The sequence below is a fragment of the Diadema setosum genome, chromosome 16 (genome assembly GCF_964275005.1).
Source record: "Diadema setosum chromosome 16, eeDiaSeto1, whole genome shotgun sequence".
NCBI classification, from domain to species: Eukaryota; Metazoa; Echinodermata; class Echinoidea; order Diadematoida; family Diadematidae; genus Diadema; species Diadema setosum.
The window spans coordinates 1,606,612-1,633,651 of NC_092700.1; the positions used below are offsets into that span (position 1 = coordinate 1,606,612).

Here is a 27,040-nt window from a genome sequence, read left to right on the forward strand (position 1 = left end):
GAGAATAGCTGTGAGATTGTGGAAAATAGAGACAAGATTCTAGTTATTTGTAATTAGTGGCGTGTTGTCAGCAGAGAGTCAGTGGTAGAGGAGTGCGTTTGCTCACGCTGAATTAGCCGTTACCCTGGAGCTAAGAGTACAAAGATACCGGTACCTGTCTGTGTGGAATGTTATTATCATGTAGATCATCTAAAAAGTGAAAGTAAACAGGCGTGTCAGAGTTATAGTCCCATTCAGAGGGATCGACGTGATGTCATTCGCTCGAGGTGAAAGATAGAGCGTAGAGGCACTTTATTCAATGAAGCGAACCCGAATTGAATATAGTGCTCGTCAATATTATTGCTCATCATTCGTCGAGTGCGAAATCTTGTTCCATTAAGTGTTCCATTCAGTGTTCCATTCAGTGAGTGTTGGTGTTTTATAACTATACACACACAGCCCTGTCGCTGTACGTTTTATAACAACACCTCGGACATCAATCGGCTTGGTGCTAGATGTGGTCCACACAGATTCTTGAGATACTCTGATAGATACCGTCTATTATTATTATTTTTATTATTATTATTTATTCGACCAGGTAAAGGTCTAGCATTCTATCCTGTATAGATTTAATCTACTTTGTAATAAGGCACTGGATGGTAATACTATCTCTCTTTACTTCTCCATGTACAGTGTTCAAAGAGGCATAACCTGTGAGATTTCTACTGGCTCACCATGTCGGGGGACATTGAGCCAAACCTATCACTGAACAACAACAGCAGTAATGCTGTCCAGAATGGCCCCATTCCTGCCAAACCCTGTACCCGCCAGGCCTCTGGCTACCCTTATGGCCTTGTCCAGCCCCTGCTGACTGACCAGTACCAGGTGACCATGGCGTATGCGTACTGGAAGAGTGACCGCTGGAGGGCAAATGCCGTCTTTGACTTCTTCTTCCGCAAGAATCCGTTCGACGGCGAGTTCACCATCTTTGCTGGGTTGAGTGAATGCCTCAAGTTTTTGCAGAACTTTCAGTTCAGTGATTCAGGTGAGAGGAGTTCAGATATTTTCACTTCATTTCATTTCATTTTCAACAACAAAGAATACAAATGTACAAAACGTGCAAAAAAAAAAAAGGAGCAATATATTCTACATAATGAAATATTACACACAGTCAGTTGTGAAGCCTATACTGTAGATGCATGATGAATGATATTTACTAAATAATGTTGAAAATGTTGAAAATACTTCATGCAAGAGGTGTTTTACATTTAGCTGCTCTCCTTTTTATCCTACAGCTTTGCAATTTTCAGCTGTACACTGCAGAAGACTTGGTACCTGATGCCATAAATGCCCCTTCCCTTATCTTATAAGAATTTTGTTTGAAGATCTGTTCTTGAAATTCTTTCACCACAGTTTGAATGATATCATCCCTTTTGAAATGCATTGAGAGATAAAGTACAATTAGCCCCATTTGGGAAATGCATCCCGAGTATGCGAACTACTCTCTCTTTCAGGCAAATGCAGTACATGTACAGTCAAACCTGTCTATAGCAGCCACCCATTGGAGATGAAAAGAGTGGCCATTATTGACAGGTGGCTGCTGTAGACAGGTTATCCAACATTTTGTGCTACAGACAGGATAAAATCAACCGATGGAGATAAAATTGGTGGCTGCTGGTTGCATTATGTGTAGTTGACTGCTGTAGACATGGTCTTTAACATGGTTTTTCTCTGGGGGGGGGGGATTTTTTTTTTTTCTTTAGTGGATGTATATATTGCAGGTGGCCACTATAGACAGGTTGCCACAAAAGCGGGTTTGACTGTACGGAGATGCACTAGTGCTCAGTTTCAATTGACTCTCATGATTTTGAAATGACATCCATACAGGATAAAGAGGGAGCACAAAAATATGTGTGAAAAATGTGAAAAGAGGCATAGATCTGTGCGTATATCTTAGCAAATGAATGTAAGTACCATGAGTCTTTACAAAAGTTTCAGAATACAAAAGAGTTGAGGTGGTCTATTCAACAGTTCTCCTTGAGTTGAATGTGATCTATGTCTTCCCTCCGTGACAATATCAAGGCTCTCTGTGATGTAGGTTGAACAATGAAACATTTTCCTGTTTTTTTTTTTTTTTTAAGCCTGTATAAGTCTCAGTTCCGTTTTCTTATTCTGTTATCAGAATTGCTTCAACCTGACATCCTGCCCCCCACATCCCCCAAAAGTACTGACAAATGAGTGCTTATTTACATGATAAAAGACAATTTGTCAATCAGGTGCAATCCTGATGCTGGATGACTTGTAGTTGTATGGGATTCATAGTGTGAATATGTGTGAAATCCTTTGTGATTTGATGTATAGTCAATATGACAAAGAACAACAACAACAAAACCACCAGTGTATATACAACACACTTACATGGTATACAAGGCATTTGGAGACACATATTTTTGTAAAATCACTGATGTAGCTGTTTCGTCTGACCCCTGTGCTCTTAGGTTTTTACAAAACCAAAATGTTATGATGTGTTAAGTAAAAGCGAGTGTTTTCACGATATTTTTATCATCTTGAATATAATTACCACAAGGAAACTACACCGGACTTCCTGGACATTGTGAACAGGAAGTTTTGAGCCAGGACTTCCTGGGAGCTTAGCAACCAGAAAAGAGAAACTCTCTTTGAGGGAAAAAAAAATGCCTGGTAATATATGGTAATGGTCAACTCCCTCTGTGTCAGATAAATCAGCTAGTATAGTTTGGAAGAAGAGCAATAAAGACATCACTCATGAAAAACAAACAAAACACCCCCAAAAGCTAAACACACACACACACACACACACACAAAAACAAACAAACTCGACTAGTAACTTAGCTAGAGCTTCTGCCTTCTCGATCCAAGCTCATTGCCTGTGTGTGTTCTCTCATACACTATATCATTTTAATACCATTACTTCAATTCAAAGTATTTGAAGTAAATACAGCATGGCTGTTTGTGCTATAACCTTGACTCACTTTCAAATTGATCTATTGCTTAGTGGAAAAAAAGTGAGAAAGAAAAAAGAAAATGAATCCAACATTTCTTGCTGCTTCTGTTTCTGTCACCATTGCTGTGTATCATGCGTGTATGTCTGTTGGCTTGTATACTGACTGTTTTAGTCTTACAATAAATGATAATGATGATAAAGATTTGCATCATTGCTCTACCCGGTACTTAATACAAGGTTTCTGAGCACCAATCTTAACGGATGGCTAGTAACCAATCAGTGGGAATCAGTGGGAATGCTGAGGGATGATTGTTCCAATCCTTGTGGGATTCATTTAAGAGTACATTATATATATATATGTTGTGTGAAAATTATTTGCTTCAGAACAGTCTCATATTCAAGTAATGTGCAGTTTAATGCCCCGTCACTGACCAGGCACGCTAACCTGGAAACATTAAACTGCACATTACTTGAATATGAGACCATTCTGAAGCAAATAATTTTCACACAACAGGAGATATATAATGTGCTCTTAAATGAATCCCACAAGGATTGGAACAATCAACCTCCAGCATTCCCACTGATTCCCACTAATCAGTTACTAGCCCTCCCCTTTAAGTTTATCACCATAGCATGCATGAACCTTATTTGAAAACATGCAGTAATTTCTTCAAACACATATAACATAAACCTTACATAAAGCCAAAACTTCACTTCATAATATTATTAAAAGCTAAGTAATTAGTCTCAAAAGCAATCGTGTATCATGAACTGGTAGCTGGGAAGAAATCATCCCCATTTAAAAGTGAAGATGGTTAATGTGCATTAAATAGACATGGAACATATCAAAATCCAGGGTCTGGTCTAAACAGCTTTTTGCTGCGTCACTGCTGTGTATCTATAGATAATGATTGCATTTACCAGTACAATAAAGCCAGAGCATTGATAAAGAAAGGTTAGTGGGTCAAATTTGAGTTAGTACAGTAGCAATGATTCTACAGGATATAGGGTCTACAGTGTATCATCCTGTATACGGAATTTGTCACAGTGAAGGTGTTGTGGTATCGTGGTACAGTTGTACCTCTACATTTTTGCTTCTTTTATTAAGAAGGTCCAGTATCGATGTTGGGCCATGGCACCTACCGTGTATGTTCTCAAGCCGGATGCTTTATCCACAATGCTTTTCCTTTATTTATGATGCAATGAAACTGTTTCGTGAAAGCATTCCTCTTTTTAAATATCAATATTTATTAGTATATTGGATCCTTCTCAAACAGCAGTGTCTTGAAAGGACAGCCGATTGGAGCCATGCAGCTGTGTCCATAATCATTTCATTATTTTTCAGTATTTTCCATATTTATTTTTTGTTGTTATTGTTTGAGAATACAAATAGGTATATACGCCATATACATTGTATTTCTTGAGGTTTTTATTTTTGTGAACTTCGCGAACAGTCTGGTGCTGTTTGCAAATTTAAAGATGCAAAAATATTGACTCGGATCCCGACATGTATGTGACGTGCACGGATACGTTTCTACGTTCAGTACTAGGCTCCACGATTGCTAATTTAACCACATGTGAAATTGTCTGGAAGTCCAGATTCGCTACTAAAATATATGGCATGTACAGTGTAATCGTTTATACCATACAAATAAAGTAGGCATAAATATGTAGGGCTTGATATTCATTGTTGGTTTTTTGTTTTTTTTTTGTTTTTTTTAGAGCTGTCAACACCATGACATTTAAATGAAAAGTGCAGTTGACTTTTTATTTACATGTTATTGTTGTTGTAACCTTGGTTTAAACAACTTAGCAACAGGAACCTAGTGGGACTTGCACAAGTTTGTGACAATCTCAGAATCCGGGTTCAAACACAAGTGTATATCTCATAATCTTGTTTTACTGCTGAAATAGGTTACAGCTATAGTTGTATTCAAATTCATGAAATTCTTCTGTCTATGTACAATTTGTAGGGCTTTTTTTTTTTTCAATCAGTTGCAAGGTTACAAAGCTCTCTATCTCATATTGGGGTCTTGGAAACAGGTTGATCCCAGAATCTGGTGTTAGAAACAGATCAGTAGCTCAGAATCTTGTTTCAGAAATTGGTTAGTATCTCAGAGGTTGGTTTCAAACACAGATTGTCATATCTCAAAATCTTGTTTTAGAAACAGATGAACAATGTGCACAGCCTTCATGTCTGGGTAGGGATTGTCTAAGTCTGACAATATGTTTGCATACAAAGTAATCTTCGGGCTAACCATGAATTTTATAGCGTAAGTTTTATGTTCATCTTCCTCTTATCTCTCAATCATAGATGTGATACACCGTGGGAAAAATGGTATTTGTAGAAAAAAAAAGAGAGAAAAAAAAAAAGAGAGAGACGTATCTCATAGACTAACAAAAATAATTTACAGCAGTCCATTGCCTTACATTCAGCAATTACAACTCATTACCGGTACACTCTGCTATAATTTTACCCACATACAGCCATACAACTTGGTGTACACCAACTTCATGATATAAGGACATGATAGTTAAGCAAGGGTAGGGTAAAAGTGAAGTGTAGCTTAAAAATTTGCAAATAAAGCCCACACTATTAAAAGTCTTTTTGCCAAATGATTACTCTGAGAAAGATACACACTTTTTATGGGCATGTTTGAGAAACAGAAGGGCTTTAATGCCATACAGAGTGTCACAGAGTTAACACTGTCTTGTTCTCAACTGACATTTTAATCTGGTTGTGCAAATAAGACTGAGATGTTGATTATTCACCTTTCCTGTATTTAAAACAAACTCCTTCTCTGAACAACACAATGTACAAGAATTCAGTGCAGTATCTCTGCTGCTGACAGTACATGTAAATGATACCAGCATTGAACTAAGACCTTGACTGTGCAGTTTTAGCTTGCCATGAATTATTGGTCAAGGGTCGAGCATCTGATTTTGAAATGGCACGCTTCATGATTGTCTAATGTGCACTTTCAAATGATTTTTTTTTTTTTTTATAGCAATGCCTTGTTGTGTCCTTTACAAAGATTTGCCCCTACTCTCTTTACCTCTTGTAAATTCCAAATGCTGATAATAAAATCTGAGGATATTGTTAGAAACATAAAAGAGAGCCCTTGTAGAATTTTGTCATTATAGGGGGTGCTAAACAATACAAACTATATTTGTCTAAGGGCACCACTGGATCTGTGGTGCCTGACTGGGTCTAACGTGTCAAGTTAGTCAATGTATCTAGTCTTAGTTCCAGGCCTTTGCCTTTGTTAATGCATGAATACCAAGCATGGTGACACCATCTGTAAACTGCAGGTCCAGTTTTGATTTGCCCTGCTTTGGGTACAGTATGCATCACTGCAAATGATGTTTATAGGAGATGATGAAGAGTACAAATATAACTTTGAAAGTTGCCCCCCCTAAAAATAATAATGATAAAATAAAAAATAATTAAAAGGAAAAGAAAGTTCAGATTGACCATGATGGAATTATCATGTTGTTATATTCACTATTATTGTTTTTGTGAAAGATGGTTGTGAATGGCTAATTCATTGACATGAATGATATTGATTTGAATTGATGATGCATGTGAGGATTTTTATCAATTGGGGGCTGGATGGGGAAGACTATTCAGCATACATTTTGTTTTTCCCCCATGATATTTGAGTCAATACATTTTATGAGCTGGGCTATTGACTGGCTCCATGTCCAGCCATTGTTCCCATGATTGCCATTCTCCTCACAGTGTTTTCAACTGCACTGGCTGCTTCCAGTGCACGGCTGAATGCTCAGTCTTTGAAGATGTCTTTCATTACTGCTGACAACTACACCTCATTAGATTTCAGTGGCATCATAATGTGAGATTATATTGCTAGGGTTAATGAATGACTCTCTCTCAGCTATCATCAGTCAGGTATAATGAGATGGTGTAGTAGAGAGCAGCCAGGCTTCTTGTCTGCGGATGATGTTTGCTAGGTAACCATGGCGATGTTACAGGCAGCTAGGCAAGGAGGACTCGGTGCGGAGTGACAGTTTTAATCATCATGAATATTGAATGCTCTCTCTCGGAGTAGACCAGTATCATTGTTAATGCACAGGGTGGGAGGGTGTTTTTGTTTTGTTGTACGTATAGATCTATGCTGTAGGAACAGATAGCCAGATATACTACATTTTGAAATGGTCCTGTGAATGTTGCAAATCTTAGATCTCTCTCACAATAACTCTTGCAGGAAATAATTTTCATTATATTGCATTGCAATTTGCTATGCATTTTTTATACTACTGCAACACAAACTGTCTTCTGTGTAGCAGTTTTTTTCCGTAGAAGTGGACAGGATACCATTTTAAATATTATTCATTGATAGCTAAACTTGCTTTAAAATCAAATTTGAAGTGGAGGATTATTCCCTGCTTTGGAACCTTCAAGATTATACAGAGTGTACTGTACCTCAGAAACTGTAGATTAATGACAGTGCAAACTATTGCACAGAGCTTCAGGGCCAGATACAGTGTACTTGCTTTTTGAGACACTTTACTGTAAGCAGACAATATTGGCAGTTAGTTATAATGATGAATAGTAAATACTAGTAGTAATTTAATGAGTGGCAATGTTGATAATCACAGTAATATTGAAAATGATAAAGATAATATGTGACCGTGCTTCACAAAACAAACAAAAAGTCGCACCCCTTGATCTTACGTGAGGACTCAAAAAAGGTGAAATGGGTCAACTGAGTCAATCTTGAATTTTTTTATATTATCTGAAAGAGCTAAGATCCTTCTTCTACATTATTCTTAAGTTTGGGATCATAACATTAAAAAATGGGAAAGTGTGTGTTTCAGCAGTTTTTCTACAACCCTTTTTTTGGGGAGAGTAGAATGATCAGGTACCATACTGTATGTCTCAGAGGCCCCTTTTCATTTCTTGAAATCCTTTGCATACTCTTCACTTTCAAGTCTAATAACTTTTGAAAGGATAATGCGACTGCTTTGAAAGTTAGCATTAGTTATGGACAGAATGTCCTTTAGAATAGAACATGGTCAGTTTCAGGTTAATCTGATAATCCCATCATTGTTTTTGCTCCAGTGGTTTACATCCTGTGTTTTATCCCTTTCATCACATAGCTCGCACGGCTTGGTAAAGATAGTTAAGCGCTTGAATAGACCCTGTACTTCAGAGCCTCTTTTTTTCAGTTCACACTTTTCCAGAGTGTATGCTTTCATTCCAGTATTTAGATCTACATGTAGGTTTAATAGGGGAGTCCGTGTGAATTAAGTTAAATATAATATTTTAAAGCTTAGAGTCTGCTCTTTCAGAATCTGCCTTCAACTAAAAATCTGAGTATGGTGACTTTTTGTTGGTTTTGTGATGCACTGGTCACGATGATGCTGATTACTAGTGTTATAATCATCATTTTCATTATACTGTTTTCTATACTTTTCAACTTCTACTATGGTACTATCATCATCAGTACCATCTTGAGTGTGACTTACGGTCCCATCTTTGTTTCATATGTTAATTGTTATGTACAACTAGCCTGATTCCCTTGATGTAACATACTAACTGTTTGAGAGATGTGCTCATATAATATTTGCAATCTCTCACACGACCAGGCAATTTCATTTATCTAGGGTGATTGTTTTACTCTCTTGGTTTGACCTTGTGTGTCGTTGCACTTGAATTCTGCAGGCATGCTACTCTTTAGAGCTGCTGTAGTAATAATTTTTGACAACACAGCAGTTGTACCACATATCTATTTCAGTGTAAGGGACAGACTATTTACATACATGTAGGCTAAGACTCACTCTGTCTGCATTGAGAGTGACTCTTGTTGCTGAAAGCGATGCGCACTCACATCCCCTCTGAAAGACAAACTCCAAACTCAAAGCGCACATGTTATACACACAGACATACAGACACCATCACACACAAACATGTAAACAAACGCACACTTATAACGCATTACACAACGACACAGACACAGGATTGCAATTTTACATATTAAATGTACACTGTAAATTAATCATCCTTATGGAAGAAATGACAATGAGAACTTGAGATGAGTTTTTCACTAAACTCAGGAAATGGTGTATTTTGCAAATGATAGTTACATTTGTATAGTGCTTTTAAGAACTATTTGCAACTGTAGTTATTTCACAGTGCTTTTAATACATCATATCATCAGTAGCACAACTGCTGAGTACATTTTAATCGCACTTCATTTATTTTCTTCTTTTTTTTTTGAATGGGCACCTTCATTGTTTCTTTTTTATTGGGGGGAGGGGATGAGATTTGATAAAGAACTTCACAAAACTAATGTCCAGCTTTTAATTGGCAATACACCAAAACACTGAAATGCGATTGTACCATCTTCATGATGCTACATGTATATTGTGTTTGTCTTAATCCGCTATACACGCCCTTTTCTCTGTGACAGACATTGAGTACCTGAAATCAACACTGCCTGCATCCACAGAGGAAGGATTTTTTGAATACCTGAGGTCACTGGACTGCTCACAGATGGAGGTTTACGCCATCCCAGAGGGCAGCGTTGTGTTTCCCAGAATTCCCCTGATTCGCCTGGAGGGTCCGCTGCCGATGCTTCAACTTGTGGAGACGCCCATACTCACTCTCATCAACTATGCAAGGTACACGTGTACATGTATGATAATACTATTAGCCACAATAAAGGGAGCAGTTTGATACCTGAAATATACACTATTGTACATAATGGATACAAGCAAGCAATGGTTCTGTAGTACAAGCAGTGCTTCTACAATAGTATGTAGAGTCTCATTTCATACTAAATTTCTTATCTGTTGTATTTGACAATTTCACACATTTAATTTATTGATATGTACATATGTGATACTTGTAATACAGTTGAACCTCTCGTATCCGGACAAGTCGGGACCGGGGCTCGTCCGGATAAGGGATTTGGCCGGATACGGGAGACTCAATGCTTTATCATACACATGTACTGATGTAGCCCATTGTAGTACGTGGTACCACATGTAGTAATGTGTATACTGCAACCTTTTCATTGCGTCCGTATAATAGAGAGATCCGGATAAAGGGAGGCCGGATAAGAGAGGTTCAACTGTATGTGGAATATGGAACAGTAAAAAACCAAAACAAAGAATGTGATTCAATGCATGCTGCAAAATTAATGAAACACTCAGTGAAAGTTTTAGGAAGAGCAGGATATCTGTCTAAAAGGCATGAATTTCTGAAATTAAAGTTTATTTTATTCAGTGTTGCCCTCTGTTGATGGGTACTCTGCATATTCCCAGGACATTAATGAAGTGTGATGAAGCTCTTCCAGAAGGCAGTCCTGCATTCTGGAGTAATTATATTGCCTTCACATTATACGCTAGCTATTAGTTGCACATCAAGAGTATTTGAAGCATAAAGAAATTGCTTTTTCAGTTTCTTGTAACAAACTCTGCGAGACCTCACAATTTTTTACAGTCTGTCTAGCAGAGAGTATCAAATTCGCATCGTTATTATGTCAGCCTTTCATTTTTTTTTTTTTTTTTTACAACTCTTTCTCTTTCAATTTAAATTCCAGATCAGTTTTTAACTCATAAAGTGGCACTCATACAGAATCACCATAGATTAACGTCTTATGAGTGCCAGATATCATTTTTTTATTTTGGAAATATTGTTATGGTATGGAATGATTTATTAGGTAAAATGTTCTCACAACTAAACGGCTGAATTGCCACATTTGTTCACCCCATAAATAATACAATACAAATTTGACAATAAACAGAGTATTTACATATAAAATTATTTGTCTCTAAAAAATAATATTAGTCATTGAAACTATCACAGCAACAACTTAACACTCACCAGTATTTGTTGCCAGGGTGTGGCCATGGTAGTCAGCGTGGTAACCGCTGTGGTTATGAATGAAATTTATCTTCAAACACCTTGTGAAAGAGCTCTGCCTTCTCTCCAACATTGTCATATTTTACAGCCAGAAAGGTTTTACTTTTTGAGATCATATCACTGCAGATATTCCTTTCTGCTCTTACAGTACCATGGAAGTATGATAATTGTGATCAGTCAAGTTGATTTGAGTTGTCATGCACAAAAGGGAATTAAACGATTATGCAAAGAAATTGTCTAGACAGTTTGCCTGGAGGTATTGGTTATTTCAGTATCAGGTAAAGACAACATCATGCATTGCTCTAGGTGTAGACTGCTGGTTAACTCTACATCTCTGTGCATTGAATGTTGCATCAGTAGAAATTCAATGAATAAGAATGACTCAATTCAGTGGGAACTCTGAAGTGTTAAAATGTGTAAGTGAGCACAAGTCCTTGAGAATCCTTGAATTTTCTCTCATCATATATTCAGAAAAGATGGAATCATCACACATTGTCTTGCTAATTCATATTCAGAAGGGATGTTCAAATTGATAATTGATATCCAGTTCATTACTCTGCTCTTAAAACTTGGCATAAAACACCAAATCTAATTGATGGGGATTCATATCCTGTTTGCTCAGTGCCATGTCCTTCAAGCCTTAGAACTGTAAATGACACAACACTCTACAAGTCACTGCAAACCAATCATCCAATGAGTTTCGGGTTGTAAAATGAGATCAAGAGAACTGTTGAAAAAAAAAGTTGTTGAATCATTAACTCTTATAGTGCTGTGGAAATGTGGGCAAGACTGTAGATTTGTCAACAGAACATCTTGGGTATGGATCCTGCCTGGTCCATTCAACTGACCAACCTTATATGTAAGGGTATAATTGAGTACTAATATCTGGCAATAATGCTGGGTAGATGATAATGGTAGGGCTTACAGGAGTGCATTGTTACACTCAACATGCTTCACTTGATAAGTTATGACATTGTATTCTATCTAGATGATGGTGATTATCATTATTATTATGACTACCTTAATCATTATTATCATCTGTGCCATTATCATCATCATCAATATCATCATCATCATCAACGTCATCATCATCACCATTGTCATCATCATCATCATCATCATCATCATCATCATCATCATTATCATCATTCATTCATTCATTCATTCAAGCGTATGACACAGTGTGTCTGGTTTATACTGTTTGCTAACTATTGCCAGCCACCTGGGGCAAACCATGAGAGATCGGTGTCATCATCATCATCATAATTATAGCATTTAATAATGTCACACACCGTTGTATTTTCCCCTCAGCTTGGTGACAACCAATGCAGCTCGCTTCAGACTGGCTGCCGGCAAAGACAAAGTTCTTCTTGAGTTTGGTCTGAGACGAGCCCAGGGCCCTGACGGGGGACTCTCAGCCTCTAGGTACTGCTACATGGGAGGTAAGCAACTCCGCTCCTTAAGGAACAGCTTATTTAGATTCAAAGCAAAACAACCCCCTAAAAACAAAACACACAAACAGATCTAAAACAAGACAAAATAAAACAATCAAAATCTGAGCTTTGTTAACAACTAGGAGGCATTTCATACAGTGTATGTAAATGTGACGTGGTCTTCACCCCATACCATAACTATAAAGCATAAGTAGTTATTCAGCAAATAGAATATTACATTAAGGGTTACATTGCAGTCATGTTTTATGAATGGTTCACAGAATTATCATCACAATTGCTGTGACAGACAGAGTTTAAATGTAACTGTTTAGCTGTTGCCATATTGTAGGCAGGCCTTGAATTAACCGACGGCCACCGACGGCCATGGCCGTCGGTGCCCCTCTCGTTGGCCGCAATGCCTTTTTTTCCTTGATCAAACTTACGGCCAAAAAAAATGTGCCCTTTTTCTTGTGGCCGTGGTGACCTTTTAGAATGAAAGTTATCATTTATGACGTATAATATGCCCTTTCTCAAAGTCTACACTTTAATTAGCTTGAACAACTTTCCTGATCTCAAATATCATACCTTCAGTTCACTCGCATCCCAATATATCTTATTCAAACTAAAAGTATCTTTCCGAGATACGAGACGACGTGTAGAAGTCTACGTACATGTACGCCCGACCGGCTTTTACCGTCCCGACTGCCTCCGCAGCGCAGCGGCCATAGAGTTACTAGCTAGGCAGCAGTGGGCCGGACCAAGTGGTCGCAAGCCATGCTAAAAAATGCCAGGCCTGTCAGACGGCTGCGAGCATTGCCATCTCTCTCGCTCTGCATTCATGCCTGCATATACGCTCAAAGCAAAATGGCGCCGGAAGCGCTCCAAAGCGAGCGCGGCGTACGTGTTGAGAAGGTACTGTATTACAGAACCTACATCTATTGCGTATGGCCCACTGCCTAACGTCGTCTGCTGCGGAGAGATCTTATGCGTGCAAGGGCTGCTGGAGTGTAGCAGCATGGTCAATAGCATACAGCTCTATGGGGCATTCACATCACGTATAAACACCCAATATGCCCTTTCCAATGTGGCCTTGGTGCCCCTCTGACTGACCTAAGTGCCCTGGCCTTTTGGAAAAAAGTGCCCTTTTCTAAATGGCCTTGCCCCTCCAAAATCCTATTTCGAGGCCTGTGTAGGTGTATCTAAAGTTACATTTTGTACTTTTGTATGATTGCATGTATATGAACTTACAGATTTAAACACTCTTGTCAAAATTGGCATGATGAATCGAGAGTTCTTATTGTACATGTATCTTTTTTATCTACCATTTGTGTACCAGCAACTTTGGGCAGTGTGTACAATGCTGTGAGGTTTCTGTGTCAAAAGGCACTTTAAGCATACAAAGAGTTGATTAGAGAATATTGTGACTCTTCAACCCGTTGAAGACGGATTGATTTTGCTACAATACATATTTCCCATAGACTCTTGCCCGAGTATACTCTGGACTCGTCCTCAACGGGTTAATGTGACCTACCAGGTGAGTTTTTTTTGGCAGAGGAAGAAAATGAGAAGGAAGAAAAGAAGGGAAAGGAGATGGAAGAAAAAGAAGGATAGAGGAATTGAAAATTGATATTGTAGTCCAATTTGAATTGACTTTCCTTTGGAGTTTATATGACATGCATACGCATTGTGAAATTTACCAAGTTACAACAACATAGTGTAGATTTGTGCCATTGATTTCTTTGATTTCTTTTATACCAGGATTCAATGGAACTAGTAATGTGTTGGCTGGGAAGCTCTTTGGTATACCAATCACTGGAACACATGCACATTCCTTTGTCATGTCCTTTGGTGGGCTGGAGGATCTCAAAGTCAGGGTGAGTAGGGAAAAAAAAGAATTATTCTAGGAATGTGCAATATTTTACCTGGAAGAGCTTATTGGCTAATACCCAGTTGCCTAAATCACCGTTTTAATAGACCTTACATTGTCACAACAGTGTCAGAAGAACAAAATTCCTTATCTTGGGCAACAAAACGGCAGGAGAGAAAGACGGAGGTGTACCGTTTTAACAGACACACACTGAAAACCTTCTCTGGGAGGGTTTCTATGAAAGGGCTGTGTCTGTAAACAAAACATGGTTACAATCACTGATTACAATCCATACACGTGATCGGCATGTAACGTGTCAATCAGTCTCTGTCTGCAATGTTGCACATGCATGTTGAGTGTATCAAAGGACTGTTAATACCGCAGTGTCACAGTAAGAATTTGGCAAAAGATACCTCGAAAACGTCTGAGCAACATTTTACTGGGACTGTTTTAACACACAGTGTCAAAAAGTTACCCGGACGCTACCCGGACGTTGTCACAGTAACAAGTCTCTGTTAAAACGGGCTTTAGATATGATCTTTATCTCGTTTTTGAACTTTACAAGTCTACTGAGATTTACAATATAAAGATTTTGCCTCACTTAACACAAACACCATGTACATGTATATTGTCTCCAAAGCCTGAAATCACTAGCTGTGTTTCTTGGAAAGGGATAATGAACGTAATTTCTCATGCCTTTGCAGTGCTGCTCAATTGTGAATATAACCACCCAGCAGGAAGGAAATGTATGGTGCATATAAATATGATACAACATAATATGTAGTGGTGCCATTGCACACAGTCTTAACAGGAAACTGAAAATATGAGGTGATTTGGCAGAAAAAAGAGCAATCTGACTTTCGCTTACAAAAAGCTCTATATTTTAACTAGATTTGTACTTCCTGACCAAGTTTCAAAGTCTAAGGATGTTTTGAAATTCAAAGCTTTTGGTTTTCATTAGCATTATGGTGCTTTGATTTGATTTACATGTAATGTCTTTAGATGCCTTTCATAATAAGGTGTACCTCCTGCATGCTTCACTTTTTCTGCAGTTTTGTGAGTCAACTTCCCAAAACTGTTTTTATCTTCTTTGCCAGTTTTCTTGCTGTTTCTATGAGAGTAAGTGGGATTGGCTAAACACCAGGATTGTCACAAAAGCCTAGATTCTTGAGAATATGAAAATGCCAGGATGTGATTAAAACATTTTATTCTGGGTTGGTAGGATTTCTTTGTTATAGGTCATGTGTGTTTTCATCCAGATATCTCCTGTATTGCTAACATACTTGTGGAAATTTTATGCCGTTTTTTTCTTGTCACTCAAAAATTATCAGTGCATAATTATCTCTTCCAAGTTTGGGTAATATTTTAGGAATGATTTGATGGCAATAAAGGGTAGTAAAGATTTACTCTCTCTTCTTGAGACACTTCTGGAAATTGGTATTTAAATTTTATTGAAGATTATTGCAATCAAGCAAACCTGAAATATCAGCAAGAATTTTCAAGATAGGCCTACTATGTTTACTACTGTTTTGTCTTCCAAGGACACTTTATGATGTGACCAATCGCCAAACTAAAAGGTATAAAAGAATTAAAATTGTGAAATACAAAAAATAAGATAAAAAAGCCAAATGTAGTTTATATGCATCATCTGAGTTCACATGAATCCACTCTTTTTTTTTCCACAGCACTAGGCAAGCCAGTAAATAATTTGTACTAATCACAGTGCAATTTAATGATTGGATCTGTGTTTTAGTTACTGGTATTTGCTGCACGACTTTCATCACTTCAGTAAAAAAAAAAATGAAATAGTGTTAATTTCAGTTGATATGGGTGTGTTGCTTGCAAGAGTGAAGCTACATGTACAACATCAATCCTCTGTCCCTTTGCTGTCGAAACTTGTCAGACTAGTAATGTAAGTTACTTAAATTTAGCTAACAAGTCAAAGACAAGCTCCACTGTACAATTTGCCTAGTTATAGGAAAGGAAGAAAAGGGAAGAGCTAATATTTTTTTTTCCCAAGAAAATCTGGTCAAACTCTACCAAATATTCAATCCTATACCATTGTCGTGTCAGATGCTCCAACCAGCGGATGCCAGCAAGCCACCTGTGGACTTCGTTGAGATCTGTCTCCGCTGCCGAGAGAAGATCTGTCGTGTCATCAACGTCTTACAGGAGCAGACGAATGAAGGCGAGCTGGCAGCGTTCATCGCTTACGCCTCCTCATTTCCTACGGGATTTCTGGCCCTGCTGGACACATATGAAGTACTAAAGTGAGTCCCTTGATTGGGAAAAGAAAAACACCCCGTGTTCGCACTAAGTCCCGCGTCAAGGGGTCAGTCACCAGAGATCTTATCTTTTTTTAATTTTTTATGACTGATCGTCCATACTACTATCTGGACTGTCCCCACGCTGCAAGCTGGGCAATCGGGGTTTGGGCGGCCCCTACCATTTGACACTAGGGTTCATGCATGTGCATATGAGATGAACACAGCTGGGCACTATCAATTATGGGTCCTGGGTCCCTATTCCCTCCAAATTTTCTCCCCGGACATTAATGGCTTCGCGGGGACACCAAGAGAAGTCCCAGTGAGTGCCCACACTATGGTTTGGGAGGATGAAGCCCTGCTACATGGGACTTTGTGATGTAGGACCAGTTGTGAATGAAGGGATGATGGCTGTTTGTCATGACTTCACACTTTGCAGACACAGGTGGTTTTATTTTTTTGGGTGACAATTTTGTAAGATTCATTTTGTTCAAGTTCATTGTGTCCCATTTTTTTTTTATGTCTCTAAACTCTAAGGAGTATCATAAAATTCTGAAGAAAATTCATGACTTTGGGCATCAATATGGTGGACTCTGAAGTTTGATAGCAGAGAGATTGTGATTCCTCTACAAAATCTCAGGAGTCAACACCATGCTGGCAATGGACAGATTTCACTTGAAGTCAGCACCACAGATTCCAGCTGTTACTTTTTTTTTTTTGCAATATATTTAGTACCATTTTTTGGCCAAAATTATGGCAGGTTTCATGGAAAATATGGTTTCTGCCAAATTTGATAGTACACATATCTACATGTATTGCAGGGGAAGTATTAGATATTGCTTTTTCACAGAAAAAAAAAAAAAATCTTTTTACACCTCAGAATACCACAATGCTGTTTACAAGGCTAGCTTCCCTGCACTTCAAGCAAACTACACTCTTGTGTCATCATTTGATGCTGCTTGTAGTGTCTGTGTCTTTTGGTCAGATGACTCTGTATCTAAATTTAGATTGAAACTCTCAATCTCCTATTATGATTCTAAGTTGTGACTGTTGCAATGCTTGTGCCAAGCTCTGAGCAAAAGATCACATTTCTAGACAAAGATGGATGCATACAGTGTATTAAAGTGAGACTTCAGTCATAGAAGTCACACAGTTCTGTCATATTGAACACTTCACATCTCTCTTTATGTCCTTGACATATAATTGTACATATATGTTACCCACTACAACAAAAGGATCCTAAAGTCGCTGGCGGGTGAGCCAAGAAAATCGAGTTTGAAGTTAGATAATTAAAATCGGTCAAAACATTCAGATTTCTGTTTTTGACATAATTTTGTAGTCTAATGTATCTTCTATCATCTGCCGAAATTTCGAAGCTAAATGATCATAGGAAAGGCAAGAAAATAGCGTTTTTCTGGGCCATGATTTTCCGACTTTCAACGGAACAGAAATGTGTCCGAAGATTTGGATTTAGCGCCGCAGCTAGACTCCGCCCCTAGCAACGAGGGAGTGATCTCATTGGTCAGTGTGTGGCATCCTTGTTACTTATTGGTCGTGCGTAGACGGCTGGCGCTAAGCTTGCATGAACATCACGGAGGTTGCTGGGAGCATACCTTCTATTGTCAAACGGTGAAAACTGCCTTGCTTCCCCTTGATCATGATAGCGTTGGAAGGAAAACTTTGAAAGCGGTTTTCTCGAAACGCTGATTTCCTCAACCACTTGACATACCTTTGTACATCGTGTGCTAATAAAATTATCGATATCTCCGCAACTGAGTACTTTTATCAGTCATGTTATATATGACATTAAAGTGGAAGAGTAAGGAAATAATGTCATGTCATTTTCAGAAAATTGTCCTCCCCCGACTTTTGGATCCTTTTGTTGCAGCGGGTCACATATAATAAACTTGTTCTTACCCTGCATTTCATAGCATGCTATTACAAGTGAGTATGAATTATTTGATAGGATCTCATATTCTGTCTTTATTTGCTAAAATCCCCCAAAGTGTAAAAGGATACAATGTTATTGACAAGAGATGAAACGCATGAAAGCAAGTGCCGTGTTAGATGGAGGTCTCACTGAACTTACACATAAAAATTATGTACAAGACCAAAGGCACGCACTAGTTCATCATCCATTATGCCAATGGTTGCATCAATTCTTGCTGTTGCATCAATCAAAACACCTTTTTTCAGTTTAGAAATGAAACAACCTGTATTAGAATTAATGCTATTTCAGGATTTTATATGAAAATCTTAAATAGATATGATGCTATCAAATCCAAGTAATGAAAGGTTTAGTTTCTTCCCCATGTGCATTTTTGTTGTTGTTGTTTGTTTCTTTGCTTATTTGTTTTATATATGTATTAATATTTTAATTAATTAATCAATTAATTGATTAATTAATTCATATATTTGATTATTTATTCATTCATTTATTTACTTATTCATTAATTAAGTAATTTACTTATTTTTTGCTGTAGATGAAAAAGGTTGTCATGAAAGTGCAATTTTATCTTTTTATCTTCTAATCCAGGAGTGGAGTTGCCAATTTCTGTGCAGTCTCGCTGGCACTCAATGAGTTAGGCTACAGAGCTAAGGGAGTCCGTATTGACAGCGGAGACTTGGCCTATCTCTCCCTCTATGTACGCCAAATCTTCAAGAAGGTCGCAGATGAGTGAGTTTGTCTGGCATTGATCCATAGATTAGTCTTCTTCAAGGCTGCACATTGCTTCATTTTTGATAGTTTTTGTTTTTATATTTATGTCCTTGGAGTGATTTTGCAGACATGTGATAATATTACAAAGTAGAAGAGGATGTATGGTATTATGTACCATAATTACTTTGTTGGAGTATTGTGTACATTGCATGAGCCATTTCCTAGATCAGCAGGAAAGAAACTAAAAGATATTTACAAGATACAATTAAGAGCTGAACTTCAAGGTGTCATGTGATTTCCTCATTGACATAGAAAACCATTAAAGTGACAGATAATTACATTTTTAAAGCTGAGAATGAATGCTCTAGCTATGAGACAAGGTACCTGAATCTTATCCAAAGAACAGTGAAGCAGTGTAGTACAAAAGCAACTGGTCGTAACTGGCTTTACAGATTTCACATGTTGAGATAAAAATGTGAGACCATCTTCCATGACAAACCAGTGTTTGATTGATTGAGTGAATATTCCATTTAATAGCCTTTTATCTATAGCTGTGTTTGTTGCAGTGAGGGATGTGGTTTAAGAAAGCTCTGCACTTTAACAAGAGACTCTGAGTTCAAATCCAACCAAACATAATACTGCCCTGGTAATCCTTAGTCCCATATGCTTGACCACCTGGTAACAGAGGGTTATGGCAGGGTCTATTAAGAGGATAGTGCCAAAACTGAAAAAGCTACCATAGATGAATAATATAATCCCTCTGTGCTGAATTACATGACATTGCTATGCTCCACTATACTATACAATGCTGTACTATACTGTACTGTACTGAACTATACTAATGCTATACATATTGTAGTATACTATACTATACTATACTGTGCTATGTCCTGCTTATGGTACCATGCTGCACTGATCTATTCCTTGTTGTTTTACCCACAGGTTTAGCATACCATGGTTTGAGAAGCTAATGATAGTTGCCAGTAATGATATCAATGAAGAAACACTTCTCTCTCTCAACCAGCAGGTAAGTCATGGATTTGTTCTCTCAGTGAAATCTGATTTTTTTTCCTACTCTTAGACTTCCTGCGGATTTGGCCAAGAAATGGGAAACTGTTACCTAAAATTTCTTTATTCTGCTTTCAGGGCATCAGGTGTCTTTTTATCACATTTAAAGTAGAGGATCTCTCCTTCATGCAAGCAGATCTGATTTCCTTGTAATTAGATTCCTTTTAATGGGAGCTGATAGTACACCGTGGTGCCTGGTTTCTGATCATCCCCCAGTTTGCCAGTGGGTCACCTCACCATTTTGTCTGAATTACACAAAAATGCTGGACATAATTCCATTGCCCCAGCATGTTTAGGATGAGCTGACCTTTGAACTCACCATCGGATGCTGTTTGTTTTTACACCATAGTTCGTTGATTACAATAACATTGTATTTAAGAAGAAAACTATTGTCAGAGAATTCATGCATTTGAGATATGTTCCTTATGTTTCTCAGATGACTAAATTTTGCCATGAATCATTAGATTTTCCATCAAATTGGCATTTCAATCCCATATAAAGATCCCTTAAAATCCTATACAGGTCTCAGGCAGTGAACCTAGATTCTTGCATTCATATATTATGCAAAGTGCAGCAATTATTTAGTACGATACTGCATGCTCTTTTCCACTTAAAAGTCTCTTCAAATTGGAAACAAAATTTAAAGTGAAGTAGATGGAAGAAACAGTGATATTGTGTTAAGTAGCCCAATGTTTATATGACAAATGTTACTCGCAGGATGACTTTTAACCCTGTAATTCCCTTCAAATTTCATGAATCCTCAAAATATAACAGAGAAAAATTCAGAGCATGAAATTTTTTAGGCAGAGGTGGTGACATGAAAATAAGTGACCAGTAAACATTTGAATACACTGTAATAGTGATTTTTAAAGCAAAAGAGAAGCTACTGTTACTGATTGGTAGACTGTCAGTACATGTAAATCAGTCATGCAGAATGGTATGGTCACCTTTGAATAATGACTATGTTGGTCACATGACTTGTCACATGGCTTGTCACATGACTTCTCACATTGATCATTTAGACTTGTATGGAAGTTTAAGGATGTGAAATGAATATCTTTTCTTTGCAGTATTTGCAAGAGCATACTGCCATGAGTTATTGTGAGGATTTTTTCCCCCCATGAATGATGGGGAATTGATAGAATTCCATAGACATACAAGGGAATGTAATCAAGTAGCAACAACATCACAAAACAAAGATGGCATTTTTACAGGTTGGTAGAATATTAATACATGACATGATACACTGGCTTTGATAAGACCTTTCTTGTTTTTATATATTCATTTTGTTTATTTTACTCAATCTTATTTTTTGTACTTTGTGCACTTGTTTCACCACCAAAATGTGACACAACTTTTGTTTTTGGTAAAATCTTGCCTAAGAGCTGCTTGCAAATTAAACATTGAAGGTTATAAAATGCTACAATTATACTTGTTTAACATGCACCTAAAATCTTGTATTACACAAGTATGGTGGAATCAAACTAAGTAATCATTTTTATTTTCAGCATCAACAATTGCAAACAAACATTTTTAAGCATCACAGAATTAAAGAAAACAAAAGAAATGGCATATTTAAAATCAAAATTCGCATGCTAATTCATATTCACTTTTAAACAATGTCGACATTGCATTATGTGTTTGATGTTTGTATTAATGTAAGACAAAGAATGCTCATTTGATATCACATGGCAAGTTTTTGTGCGTTTGCACCTGTTTATTTTCTTTCTTGCACTTGTTCAGACATTGAAGTGCCGTCTGCCCTTATGTTTCAACTCTGTAGAAAATTGTTATTAATGCAAGAACATTCGTTGTGCATTTGTGTTTAGTGTGTGATGAAATGATCCACCACAACAAGGTCTCTTCAAGTTTCACTTTGTCATTTTATTCATTGACAACATCCACTGCAGAATAGGACTGATTTTGATTTAGCCGCATTGGCAAGGTTTAATTGTAGTCCCACAGCTTCATTATGATGTTGTGTGTTCTCATGTGTGACTGTCATAGGCTGTGTAGTATGTGAATTGATACTAACCCACTCACATGATAGTAAGCACACCAATATCACCTACAATCCTCCCCAGATGATCACACAAACACTCTTTGACCATGGCCCTAAGGTGAGTTAGTCTTACCTCAAGACATTTTCTCTCTATATTCCACTTGTCAGACACTCCACTCCTACACTCCATTGGTAATACCTGTTGCAAGGAGATCTCAACCAAGTCTAAAAACTTTTGTTTCTCTTGAGCGCACTCTGACATTCTCCAGCTTAAAATTTCTATGAATTGCACTCTACATCCATCTCTTATATATTCTCTTATTTATCATTGTCATTATTATTATTATTATTTTTTTTTGCTTTCAGACCTAGACTATAAGATTATTAGTATTTTCATTCTAAACATGAAGTTGAAATCTTTAACAGGGCTGACTTTGTTATTGTCTTGTTATAGGTGCTTTCTAATGTGGGGCAAATATATTTTCTTTGTCCATTCATTCCGATGAAGAGAGTGTTCTTGTATTGGCAGAGTCACATGCAAGCAACATCATCAAAAGAAGTCAAATCATTGAAGCTACAGCAAAGGATGTGCTATCAGGGGGGCATTTCATGAAAGAACTTGTCGGATAAAATGTCCGACAAGTCAATTATATCCGACAAGTTTTGAGAAATTCTTTAGTCTGATTGGCTGATTTCTCTGAACTTGTCGGATATAATTGACTTGTCAGATATTTTACCCGACAAGTTCCTTCATGAAATGCCCCCCAGATCATGTCCACCAGCAATTGATACAAATCACACACAACATTTTCTAAAATTAATATTTAGATTTTGAATCCATCTGATTCAGAACATTGCAGTTTTTTTTTAAATGTTCTTATAATATCTGATAATTGTGAAGTTTCATAGCAAACATTTGGATAGTAACTTAAAGGACAAGTTCACCTTCATAGCCATGTGGGTTTTGTGAATGCAGCAATATTAGTAGAACACATCAGTGAGAGTTTGAGGAAAATCGGACAATCCGTTCAAAAGTTATGAATTTTTGAAGTTTCTGCTCAGTCACGGCTGGATGAGAAGACTACTATAGCTTGTGATGTCACATGTGTACAACAATATAAAGAAAGAATAAAGAAAATTCAACAAATTTTCACTTTTCTCGCATAGCAAAAGAATACTCAACTTTTCTCTTTCAGAAAGCAGGGGGAATAATATTACCCTTTACATACGTCAGTAACAAGGTGAAGAAATGTGCACTTTATTCAAAAAGTAAAGTTTTGTGAAATTCTCTTTTTATTTTCCTTATGTTGTTGTACGCATGTGACATCATACACTGTAGTAGTCTTCTCAGTGACTGCGCAGATGCTTAAAAAATTCATAACTTTTGAACGGATTGTCTGATTTTCCCCAAACTTTCACTGATGTGTTCTACTATTTAAATATTGTTGCCTTCACTCAATCCACATGTATATGAAGGTGGACTTGTCCTTTAACCCCCTCAAAAAAACAAACGAACAAACAAACAAGCAAAATCAAGTTGTGACAGTCAGGACAAGAACACTCCAAATGACATCGCAAAAGTTTCTATCCAAAAATTCATCAAAACTTGGGGGAAGGCATGTTTTTCAAATTAGCTTGCATACTGGTACCAGGAGGGAGGAAAGCATAAGATTTCACTTCACATTTTAGGGTTCATGTCAAAGTCAATGTTTTCTAGTTTTGAGTTTATTTTGGTTTGTTTGTTTCTTTCTTTCTTTCAACTAAAGATGAAATAGTTGTTTTGATAGATATGGAAATTAGATTCTGACTTTAAACCTTTGAAAATTGCTTTCCCCAAAAAGATTACCTAAGTATTAGCTCTCCAGATTACTTAATATTGTCTTTGTCCATGAGATGTTTTTGTTCAAAATCCTCCTTTTCCTTTCTTTTCATTATTCTAAAATTGTGACATGGAATGTTTTCTTCAGAACTTTTCCATTCTATAGCTGTTCTGAAACTACCCAGTAACATCTCATCGTTGTCAATAAAAGCAAAACAGTAAAAGCTAACAAATAATGACTAGTTACTAAATTCATTCTGTTTGATTTTCTAGACAATAGATTTACTAGCACCTGACAGAAGTGAGTTCTGACATCAGAATCTCAAATAAGAGAACTAACTCTAGCCTAATAGCCACTAATAGAATCAGGCAAAGACTAGCACTGGACATGTCAGATTTCTTCAACAAATTAATTCACATTCAATATATGATTGCTCTACATAGTTCATCATGATTTATAAGTGTAAGCATCATTGTAAACATTGAATACTTAAGTTGTAATCCATTTCATTTGTGGCTGAATATTTTGTTTGTTTTTTTCACATTTATCCATTTCACAATGAATTATGGGTTATTCATTACCACTCAGTAACGAGGTAAACATGATCACATGATAGCAGACCATTCATTATGTTCCCCCTTATGCATAAAGCATTCTTAGGAATGTTTTTTCATGGGGGAACATAACTCATGTCAGCAAATGACAAATGGGGAAAGAGGCATGATGGTGATATAATGTATTAATACACTACACATATGTGGCACACACACACACTGAAGCTGCATACACACTATTTGTAGGTTAGCATCGCTAGCTAGCTTTGGGCTCAGTGGCGATGCTGCAAAAGTGGCTCTCGTGAAAATTTTCAAGTTAAAGGCATACATTAAATGCAAAGTACCTTTCAACTAACCCATGTCCTACAAACAGACAATGTATTTTGGTACTTGGATCACTCAGAATGTTTTAATCTCAGGCTATTAAATGCTATTTTGAGACGGGAATGGGCCTATGAATAGCATTTTAGACTTTTTTCAGAAGTTCAGATGAATTATTTGTCTATGTTTCTTCCCACACTACTCATCAGCTATATCACGTTTTGATTAATCCGTGCACACTCTCAATCCGTGCACACTCTCAATACTGATCCAACCCTTCACAGGATATATAATTTTTTATAACCTTTTAAACTTTAAGAAATGTGCAAAGGTCTGATTTCATAACTAAAATGTTGTCATTGATGATAAGAACATATAACAAGATAGTTAAGAGCATGACAGTAAGAATGCCCCACCTATCATGATTCCATGACATTTGCTCCTGCAACAATTATTGCTTCCTTGGAATATTTGCACACTTTTTAAAGCCAAACATAAATTCTACCTTTAAACTTTACCCTAACCCTAATCCTTTTCCGCACAACCCTAACCCTAACCCTAAGTCCTTGGAGAAAATAAGACTGGAGCAACTGTTGCAGAAGCAAATGTCATGTTGCCATCTATCATAGCTACAATAGCATGCCAGGGTTTTCATGTTATCTATCAGGGAGTGTAGACAAATTGTATTTTAAGCAGCTGTCGAATCAAACGTGTGATATATGAGGAGATTGTTTTTCTAGCATTTTCTAACCATAGCATGCCATGCACTTCATGTCATATGTAAGGGATTTGTATTTTGGGCAGCCATTAATTCAAACATGTGGTAAATGGGAGATTATTTCTATACATCATACCAATCTCATCCCATATTCATATCAATCTCATTGCATTTTCATACCAACTCTTTGCATATTCATATCAATCTAATTGGATATGAATACCAATCACACTTTCATACTGTGTGTGTCTGTGATCTTGTGTCTGAGTCTACACCTATTTTTCCTAGTCCTTCCAATGTATAATTCTTTTATTTGAATCATTTTATTACTGCATTATTCTTTGAATTCCCATTGCAATCCATTAGAATAGTATCATTGTAAACTGTGTGTGTTGTCATATCATATTGTTACAGTAGTTGAAATGACTGGGTAAACTTGTCTCAAATATTGTGTATCTTCTTTGATTTCTTACTTTTATTTCTAATTTTTTAAATGCTATCATCATCAGTGCATTACATACATGTACGTTTAGTTCCATAAATACATGTATGGTACCCAATTTGTGATATGCTTATTTTGACAATAAAATAAGGAAATCAGCTTTTTGTTGAACATACATATAAGCTGAAAAAAAAATCATATTTTTGAAGTCCCTTCAAAAGTGAGTGAAAACGAACATTATAAACTAAAAATTAAGCATGTCTGCATATACAAAATAGCAGTGTATGGGGAAAAACATGGTTCCATGGTAAACTTACCAAGTGAGAAATAGTAAAGGGATCTAGCAATGTTCGCTCTCATCATACCTGTTCCTGAATGTTAGCTATCTTCCTGTCAAAGTGTTAGATAAATCATCAACAGTGAAAATAATGTAAGTTGGTACTTTTAGCTTATGAGAGGGGGAAGGATAACAAGAAATTAGAAGGGCAATATTGGTAGTAGTACTAGTAGTAATAGCAGTAGTAGTAGATAGTAGTAGTAGTAGCAGTAGCAGTAATAATAGCAGTAGTAGTAGTACAGTATTCATCGCATAATCGGGAGAGGTTGGGAGTAGCAAACACGGCCCCTTTAAGCGGGGTGCCCGATTTCGCGATGAGCACTCACCATACACTAACGGCATGCGACATGTACATTATGTAGTGCACACACACACACACACACACACATGCATACTGACGTACTGTACATGTACATGAAAACACAACCACGCTACCCCTCGGCGCGACCCTCTAGCTGTCCCTGCATTCTCGCAATGATGTAGTGTAATCGCAACCGGATTCTTCTTTTGTCACCTCTCTTCGAACGCAAAATATGTGGATTAAAAGCTAGCACTTTCTTAAACATTCGTAGAATTCTTGGACACGTAGGGCGTTCTGTATAAATACATATCCACAACCATGGGAAATGATTACCCAGAACTGATGTGGGAACGTCAATGAAAAGTCCTTCAATCATTCAATCATCACGGCTTGATTTTTTA

General features: G+C 37.2%; 1 protein-coding gene across 1 annotated transcript in view; it reads left to right on the forward strand.

Moving 5' to 3' along the window:
• The window catches only part of LOC140239457 (nicotinate phosphoribosyltransferase-like), a 35,006-nt gene that overhangs the window by 185 nt on the left and 7,781 nt on the right, over window positions 1-27,040 (forward strand). The window contains exons 2-8 of the mRNA XM_072319293.1: window positions 673-1,024; window positions 9,397-9,607; window positions 12,165-12,295; window positions 14,045-14,160; window positions 16,227-16,423; window positions 18,954-19,094; window positions 20,019-20,103. Of these exons, the coding sequence (XP_072175394.1) occupies window positions 715-1,024; window positions 9,397-9,607; window positions 12,165-12,295; window positions 14,045-14,160; window positions 16,227-16,423; window positions 18,954-19,094; window positions 20,019-20,103 (1,191 nt within the window). The 5' untranslated portion in view covers window positions 673-714. The remainder of the gene's footprint in view (window positions 1-672; window positions 1,025-9,396; window positions 9,608-12,164; window positions 12,296-14,044; window positions 14,161-16,226; window positions 16,424-18,953; window positions 19,095-20,018; window positions 20,104-27,040) is intronic.